Source organism: Trachymyrmex cornetzi, unplaced genomic scaffold, assembly GCF_001594075.2.
Source record: "Trachymyrmex cornetzi isolate Tcor2-1 unplaced genomic scaffold, Tcor1.1 scaffold16, whole genome shotgun sequence".
NCBI classification, from domain to species: Eukaryota; Metazoa; Arthropoda; class Insecta; order Hymenoptera; family Formicidae; genus Trachymyrmex; species Trachymyrmex cornetzi.
Genome location: NW_017296201.1, coordinates 992,744 through 1,002,510, shown reverse-complemented (window position 1 = coordinate 1,002,510; position 9,767 = coordinate 992,744). Strand labels below are relative to the sequence as shown.

Below are 9,767 nucleotides of genomic sequence, written 5' to 3'. Positions count from 1 at the left end.
AAAAAAAAAATTGGAAAAACTTCAAGAAATTTTTTTTACAAGATTTCAAAATAAACACCATTATATTTGGTATTAATACGTTGTTACATAAAAATTGCAGTGCGAGGAATTGGTGTTGACAGCACTCCACGACACGTCGTCGATGGTCGTCGAGACAGCGTCGTCGGTATTATTACCGGTTTTGGCACAGTGGGCATTATCCCTGAGGAGGCTGCATCTAAATCTGCTACCACGCATAATCTCGAAAGTTAAGAATCAGTTAAAGCCGATTCACTCCCAGACTTCGCCAAACAAAAAAGACTATGTGGACGAAGAGAAATTGACGCCATCGATCAGTATTCTGCAGTGCATCTTACCTTATACAGTCTTGTGCGTTGCCAATACTGATGCAGTGCGAGCCTGCATCAAAGATGATACGTCACCAGACTTGTGTGAGTTATTAGAAGAAGTAAATACCAAACAGGAACGTATAATTCAGTAAATAATTGAAAGGTGAAATAAATGATGGTCAAGTAAAAAAAATGGGAAAGCTATGAAATTACGTTGAAATATTTCAAGATTTATAAAAGTTTCGAAATTAAAAAAATTAAAATTACATTAAATTTGAAATAAAAGTTAAAATTAAATTCACTGATTTGGAAATACAAACTAAAAATTTAGAAAAATTTGACATCTACATGAATATGCGAGTAAAATATATTGAAAGTATTTAAATATTTAAAGATTTTTTTGATGGAAAAATTTTATGTTACAAATATACATAAAAGGGATTTAAAATCCCAAAAATATTCTTGTCAAAAAATGTTTAGTAGTTTTTGCATAAAGCTCATAAGCTCGCACAAAAACAAAAGCACAAAAGTTTTCTAGAAACTTTGTGGTGCAGCCGAGGAATTTCTGGCGTTGTGTCACTCCAATATCATCGACCCGAGAATATTCTACGAGGATTCCGTCGACGTGGGTGTTCTTCTCAATACCTTCTTTTCCAATTCCTGGGAGGATGCATCTTGGCCGGAACTAGAATGGTTTACGAACAAATTGTGAATATTTTTTATTGTTTTATTTCTATAAGATATTATTTAAATAATTATATATTATTAAATTTACAAATTACTTTATAAAAATTGATTTTTTTATATTGTTTAATTATTTATTTAACATCTCAAAATGTGTTACAGCTTTAAAAAATTAAATATTTCTAATACGAATCTTCAAAAATTTATTTCTTTTTTAAGATATTGATTTCAAAATGCACTTGCATTTTCTTTTACAGAGTATTTGAAGTTTTGGATATGGTAAAATCTGTGGATGCAGCTCAAGAAAACGTTCTAAAAGCCCTTCTCACGTACATTTATTCATTGTGCGTGGGTTTTGGAAAATACATTACACAATCCAGGGTAAATATAAGATACCATTTTTATAGATAGAAATAGTATTTGTTTTTTAAAATATTAGCAATGCTTAAGAATTTTATGAATAAATATTATTTCAGATACAGGCAGTATTTTCCTTGGAAGTATCAGAACTTGAGAAGCAATTGACAGCATTATCGGCAGACAAAAAGAATATGAGCCTTCCATTGATCCCAAGTTACTTAATGATTCTAAGTACTTTCGATTTCACGGAGCTTGCAAACTATTTCAAACAATTCCTCGTAGTTTTATCTATGAGCGGCACTAGTATATCTTGGTTGCAAATCGCAGCTAATATTTTATGCGCTCATGAACAGACACAAGAATACGTGCTTTCTAGTCTATGGGATGGTTCGTACCTTTTTCTATTTTATATCTTCTTTCATATTATTATCATTAATGGTTAGGTTGTAAAAGAAATAGTGCCGAGTCTTATATAATAAATACAAATATTATAAGACTAAAAAAAATCTTATTTCTAGTTTAAGCTATAATTGTTTTATTAAAAAGAATTCTATAATACGTGTATATTATATTATAATATATATATAATATTATATTATATTATGTATATTAGCGAATATTTTATTAAATTTAAATTTTCTTAGGACCGATATATTTCTATTATAATGTTTCTGCAAAATATTTTTGAATTATAGCAACAAATTTAAAGTTTCTCCTTTACAGGTGTAATGCATCAGAGGCCCTCTGTAAGATGTGTAACAGCAACATTATTCGGTTCCATTATAGCGCACATTTCAGACCAACTAGCAAACACCAAGATTGTACCAGCCATTGTAACACTCGCCAGCGATCCTGAAGTGTGAGAGATCCTTCTCTATTTATACATGCATGTATCTGAAATTCCATTTCATTCCTTAACATATTATTAGTTTCTTGTAAAACCTTTATCGTTTCAAAATCCTTAAACGTATAATAAATCCAGCAATATAAATTGTATAGTGAATCTAATAATATAGTTAAATTTTGTAATTTTATGCACCAGCATCCGCGTTGACTCTTACATAGCTTTATTTATATTGATACAAAATATTTACTTCAAAATATATATCACTTTCGAGCAATATTAATATTTTTCATTTTGTGTCATGCAATAATCGAATAAATATCTTTAGTGATGTGCGTTGCGCTGCAATCTCCACGCTAGGCCATATAATAACGGAATGCAAGGTGAGGGAGGCACGTGATAAAGGACGTTTAACGTTGGAGACAATCGCGAAGGATCCTCAAGAACTCTCCCAAACTTTGGCAACATCATTAGTATCCACGTTTGCAGTCATCGCTCCTACTTGTCCACAGAATTATATAGAAAACAGTACGTTATTCTATACGATATATGTATTTTATTTTGAGAAATACATTCTTAAATATAAAAGAGTGGGATACGAATTTTCTATCATAATTTTGATAAAAAATTGCTATTAAAAACTTATAATTATTAAAATTTTATTATTATTGTTATATTGAGCTATTGTTAATTACAGTAATAGCGACGCATTTATCGACGATTGTATCGTTCGCGCTTCAGCAGAGCCATAAGATTGAATTGATAAACGCGTTGGTGGAAGCATACTCTGTGCTAGTTTACTGTCCGTTAAGTAGTCAATGCGTTTCTGGAGTAGTACTACCGGGATTAAGGAATCTTGAGACACTGGTAAATCAGTGCCTACCTCAGCAAAAAGATGCAGTGCGTTCTCTACTCAGAGAAGCGGAGTCCAAGCAGGATCTATCAAAGCCGATAGACAGGTATTGAATAAAAATAATTTTAAATAATGCGTAAATATATTTAATCGTGTTTGTAATAAATAATGAATTAATAATTGTAAATAACTATATACGTACAATAACAAATGAAAAATCTTTTATTATATATAAAAATAAATATAATTTTATACTTTATTACTAATTATAATCTGTATTTGTAATAATCTTTAAATCTGGTTAATTTTTGATATCTTTGAATACCTTTTTGATATCACATTAAATATTTTTCTAAAAACATTACACTCATTAACTAAAAGATTACAATATTTTTTTCGATAATATGTATAAAATGTTTAAACATTTGTAAAAAGTTATTTTCGCACCAGGACACCCTCAAGTTCCGGACTTTCCCTGTCGATGGCGACGGTAAATGTCGGTCAAGGTGTCGAGGACATGCGTCAGAGGATGAGCAAGATCTTTCAACATAAAACCGGATCACCTGGCATACCGAGTATTTTCCGCAAGAAATAAACTCCTTTTTGTCTTATGGCGAAATCGTGACAGAATCGAGTGTCACGTCGATGAAAGGCTCGCAAGAGCAATCAATAAGGTTGTTATTAGACATAAATGTATAATGTTGTTTTAACAAATGTTAACTTATTTTTTTATTGCGCTAGCTTTGTAAGTGGACGTGTAAATTATTTTGTTTAAATATTAACACGATCTAAAGAACTCAGAGGTGAAGAATATGAACGTTTTTCATATTTGATAAAACTCAAATGTCCATTCAGTCAGTGTCTGCTTTTTCAGCATTTGACATTTTCCTGTTCATTTTCCGATGATTCTCACGCAACTACCTATACTTATGGCCTTATTGCAACTTTTCATATTTTATAATAAAATAGCGACAAATTTATTATAAATTCAACATTGGATATTATCAAAGTAATTTTGTTATACTATTTTGTTAATGATTAACATGTATCATTTAAAAGAGGAAAAGTTCACTGATAACAAATGTTCGATAATAATTGTTAAAAATGACAGAATAGGGTTAAAGTTTATACCTGTTTATCACCATTATTACCTCAGAAAAAAGAAAATAAATAATAATTCCTGTAAAATATAACAAAACGGAAATATATTTTAATCACAGACTTATATGTACATATATAAGTCTGTGGTTTCAATAAGATAAACTTACAATCGAAAGAACTACAGATTTATACAAGTCTGTGAATAGAACTTGTAAAAAAAAGTCTTGCATATAACGCATAAATATAAAATAAACCAATAAAAATACTTTATTTCCTTCCTTTCCATGAAATAAAAGACTGATTGATTAATTTTCTTATGCGTTATGCAAAGGTCTGTTCTCTGGAAATGAATTTCGCCACAAAATTATGTATAACTAAAAGCGAAATGAGTTTATGTATGCAGTGATAAAACTATCAAATAACATATAGAAATAAATACACAATCAATAGAAAATAAAGCCCATAGATCGAAGCTGGATCTTTAGTATTAATTAATAAGTACTTAAATCATTCGGTGTGAATGTATACTACGTATCAAATCCAAACTTCGCACTGAATTGATTTTTCGATCTTGAAACGTTATACCGATAGAAGTACAGTAGTAATATCGTAAATCAAATTGTCTAGCAATTTAATAATTTGATGTTTATAGACATCTTATAAAGATTTTAATGATGCTGTTAAACATATTAAAATCTGTAAATAATTTATTGCTTATGGGTTTTATTTTCTTATTGATTATGTATTTACACGTACAATCCAGTAAGATTCTTGTATGTGGAAATGAATATGATTAATTTCTTTTCAAAATAAAAAGATAAGAAAGTTTGATATCTTTTATAACTTTTTACATTCTATCGATGTAAAATTTTATTGAAAAATTTTTCTATTGAAATATATTTCGCAAGAATTTTTATAGTTTTCTCGCTTCTGAGGCAGCAGTGACGAGTGGCCTTAAAAAGAAAGAAAAGAGAGAGTAGATTCAAAACGCAACGATTAACAGTAATTAATGTTTAATTTCGAAATCTGTCACTTTACATAGTAATAAACAAACGTCATAGATCATATCATATATCATATCATATATATCGCATATCATATATATATAATACACAAGTGTTTTCCTCGTAGAATAGTTTACAAAATCAGACTTTCTAGGAATACACATCCTGTTGCGTCCTTCTCTTGCTCCGGTTCTGTTTTCTTTTCATATTCTTTTTTTTTCTTTTTATATAATCACAGCTTATCCTGATGCGCCAACGAAACGTTGCTATTGTATTTTTTTCTTTCCCTTTTCAGTTTGATAATTAATCGACATAATCGTCGGAGAGAGTTTTGCCGCGATGCGCTTGATCCCGATGGACAATTACGGGATCGAAGTACGTTTCATTATCTTTTTTCTCTCTCTCTCTCTCTCTCTCATACATACACACACACGGTGCAATTTTCTGCGAACTCTCATCGTTATGCGCGACGTCGATTTATCGGAATTTTTTTTCGGAGGATTAATTTAAAAAAAGACCTGATCTCTTCTCTCGGAACCCGGGCGGATTTGAAAGCTCGATCCGCTAAGACTAAATCTCTTGATTTCAGCGGTTCTATCAAAATCACATAAATAGCACACAATTAGCCGTATAATGCACTTAAATTAACGGGCAAAGTACTTTCGCAATATTTCTTGCTAATCTCTCTCTCTCTCTCTCTCTCTCTCTCTCTCTCTCTCTCTCTCACTCTTTCTTTAACTCATTTAAGATTCAAAAGACGCTATTAATCATACAGGCCCAATATTTATTTTTCTTTCGCACCATCTCTCTCCCGCAATTAATATCTATAGGCATTATAGATCTCTTGGTCTAATTTTCATTAGCCACAACTACAATTACACCGCGCTCTTTGTCTCCGCGTGCACGTGTAGCAATAGCGGAAAGCAACAGACGCGTACGTGTGAAGATAGAGGAGAAGGAAAAAAACGGAAAACATAGAACCAAAGAACCCGTGTTAACTCAAAGGAAATTGGACTGGAGGTCGTCTCTGATAGATCTGCCCGAATTCCTTACGAATCCGCGATGCGAGAGTCGACGACGCAAGTCTCAATGTAGAATCATGAAACGCACATCGCGACATTACATTACGCACACATACATCAACGTATGTATAATATATAATTAATGCTTAGCCTATCCCGTTTTTTGTGTGTGTAGTAGTATACATATGCGTATATAATATATATACATTGAATATATTTTACTACATCGTTGGAGAGTGGCGGCAAAGCGGAATCGCATCCCGGAGAGAACCGCATACGGTTCGTAAAAAAAAAATATATGTATATATATATATATATATTTATAATCTGTATATCGCCTCTCGTATATTATATCCTTAATAAAACGCGCTTTAGGACTCGCCTAGAGCACAACGTGTGCGAATTGAAACGATCCACACATCGCCCCAATCCGGCGTTTCCGCTTCATCGACGATCGACGATTGATCATTGGATCATTCTCTGACGCATCTGCTACTCCTCTCGGACGACACGCTTCGCGGATACAGAAACTGGGGGATATACAATATATCTTTCTCTCTTTTTTTTCTCTCGCAGAAATACACAGCGGACGACAAATATTACGTTAAGTGATTTCCAGAGAATCGCCCGGCGAAAGATCATTCCTCGGAATTTCTTGGTTCTTACCGACTTCTTAGGAAAATTCCGCATCGATTCCGCGTGACGAACTCACGAATCATCGTGAATCGGGAATCCCGCAATTCTTCCTCTTCGAATTATCTGCGTTTCTTTTTTTAACTTATTATCATCTTAAACGTTGGACTCTCTCTTGTATAACTGGAGTCTTCGGTCCTTCCTACGAGCGCCTGTTGAACCGTCTTGAAAATTGTTAGTGTTTCGCCGATCGTCGCTGTATCTTAACAGTAACAGCGATCAGATGTATCTCTTATTGTTATCGATGTATCTTTGTTACGGAAGCGATGAATCTTAGAACTACCAATTTTTTTTTTAATCGCTCTCTACGAGGGTCCTGATCTTTTTAGTGATTTCCGATTCTCAAGTAGTTCAAAAATATTGATATGAGAATTTCAAAGTGTTCAGTACGTATATAGAGTCTCCGTACACAAGTGGCCACCGCTTTTTATCTCGTAAACTAACAGAGATATATCTAATTATGTAATATTAAATGGTTCTAACTAAACTTTATCGCAAGCACAATAGTCTTCTAATTTTTCTAAGTAAAGTCACTTAGAAAAATTACCCATGTTAGAAAACAGAGGGGTATGCATAACTTTTGCATGATAAAATAAATTTTGATATAATAAAAATTCTTTGTCCATTCTAACGAATACAACGCGCGCGCGCGATGTATGATATAACAAAATTATTTTACAAATTATACAAATTATTTTGATTTAAAGTTTTACGATTACTACCTTTTCAATTTTTGCTCTACGATGTGGTCAACTTCTAACTCTTGCATTGACGATTGACGTATTAATATTATTGTCATCTGATCAATGCGAGATTCGAAAGGTGGCCACAAGGCCGAAATTGAAAAGATAGTAGTTGCCTGCAAAATTTTAAATCGAAATATTTTGTTGTGTCATAATATAAATTTCTATGTGATCACCTACAATAGAATTTAGTTAGAACCATTTAATTTATATATATATATTATTATATTTATTAGATCTCCGTTAGTTTACGTCGTAAACTTTACGAGACGAAAAGAGGTGGTCATTTATGCGGAAACATGCTGTATATATACAGATACATACATACATATATACGCACGCACACATATACAAGGAATGCGTAAAGCCTGTAACGCTTAAGGATAGATTCCCGAGATCATTTTGAGACGAAAATCCTAATATCAAGATGTCGAGACTGTAATAATTCTTAAATCGTAAGCATTTAGCGAATTACAGTTCGCGCATTCAGGTGTGATACATGCGCAAACTGCAGACAATACGATTCGCTGACTTTAAGGGCGGTATTCATAATCCGTTCTTATTTCAAGATTGTCTTAAGTAATGTCTTAAGACGCCAATACGGCCCTCTGATTGGTCCGTGACTTCTCAAGACTGTACTTAAGATGGTTTTGAATATAAGATCTGACTATGAATACCGGCCTAAATGTTTATAATTCAATACCATTAAAAAACATTTTGATATTAGGGTCGTTTTAAAATTATTTCAGGAAACTACCTTTAAGAAATGGTACAGTTTTTATGGGATATCCTGTGATATATAATACATGTACAATATATGTATACGTATATATATTTTTTTTTCAATGCACACGATCAGCTTTGTTAATTCCAAAAAAAATCGCAAGAATCCAGGGGAATGTCTTTCCAGCACTATGTGTATACGATTCTCTGAGAGTCGATATTTGTCTGACATATCATTTATTTGATTTATTCAACTCAATATTAACAGAAACAGCTGACAATCCTATTTCGAAACGCCCTGTGTACGTGTGTATAAATGAAACGGCAGCATCGTAAGTTCAAAGTATAGCAGTATGTACGTCGACACAACGTTATCTTGTTGCATCCCATTGGAGATCGATTTTTCATCCTTTTTATACCTTTCTTTATACTTCTTTTATACCATCTTTATATATATCTTTTTTTTTCGTTACATTTCGTCAAATCTCGCAAACGCGTATAATCAAACACAACTAAATAAATATATAATATATACATATATATATATATATTCATTTATTTGTCAATGTCTCCCTATCTCTCTTGCATCCTTTTTCTCGTTTTTTTTTTACTTTTATTATGTGTGTCTGTGTGTATACGTGTGTAGGTACATATGCATCATCGTAACACCTAAAGCCAAAAGCTCCTGCTTATAATAATAATAATAATAATAAAATAATGATAATATAATAGAGCAATCAAATAGTACTAATTAATATTAATAGTGGTAATAGATAATCAATAATATACAACATACTTTGAGGCACTTAAATACGTGCTCAATTAGTCGTCTCGATTCTCGCAATACTAACTACTTCGAATTAGCAAATTCTCTCGCGCACATTTTTTCATTCTCTCCTTTTTCTCTCTCTCTCTCTCTCTCTCTCTCTCTCTCTCTCTCTCTCTCTCTCTCTCTCTATCTTTCTCTTACCGAATAAAAACGTGACCCTAAGATTTCTCAATGCACCTCGTGGTCAAAGGGTCAAAATAGAAAGAATAATCTAACAAAAAAAAAATCGCGACAGCGGAGAGTATAATGGGCGGTTAGTTAAAAAAAAAGGGGGGGGGAGTCGAGTTTCACGCAGATCGGAAGTGGCCGCTCCCGATAGTCTCCGAAATCGACGATGACCACCGTGATAAACGACGCTCGTTAACGGTGCTCACTCGCAAGCAACTGTAGACGAAAAAGTCGGAAGAGTAACGGAATCACACTCAGACGAATGAAAACTGAAAAAAAAAAGATGAATGAAATTGAAAAAGCTCGGAGACCAAGGATTGGAGTCACCCATCTCAACAAAACAACGTAGAAGAAATTGTCATTAAATCGAGTACAACATAAATCTCCTTTAGAGATTTACACGTTGTTGAGATG

The 9,767-nt window shown here is 32.6% G+C and overlaps 1 protein-coding gene across 3 annotated transcripts in view; it reads left to right on the top strand.

The window, feature by feature from the left end:
* LOC108758592 (lisH domain and HEAT repeat-containing protein KIAA1468 homolog) overlaps positions 1–4,058 on the top strand; it is a 7,310-nt gene extending 3,252 nt beyond the window's left edge. For 2 of the 3 annotated variants that reach the window (XM_018503592.1, XM_018503591.1), the window contains exons 9-16: positions 101–431; positions 884–1,037; positions 1,271–1,394; positions 1,490–1,760; positions 2,097–2,232; positions 2,546–2,745; positions 2,915–3,176; positions 3,521–4,058. In XM_018503592.1, the coding sequence (XP_018359094.1) occupies positions 101–431; positions 884–1,037; positions 1,271–1,394; positions 1,490–1,760; positions 2,097–2,232; positions 2,546–2,745; positions 2,915–3,176; positions 3,521–3,665 (1,623 nt within the window). In that variant the 3' untranslated portion in view covers positions 3,666–4,058. Of the gene's footprint in view, positions 1–100; positions 449–867; positions 1,038–1,270; positions 1,395–1,489; positions 1,761–2,096; positions 2,233–2,545; positions 2,746–2,914; positions 3,177–3,520 lie in introns of all 3 variants that reach the window. The other variant, XM_018503590.1, reaches the window with a different exon arrangement.
* The last annotated feature ends 5,709 nt before the right edge of the window (positions 4,059–9,767 follow it).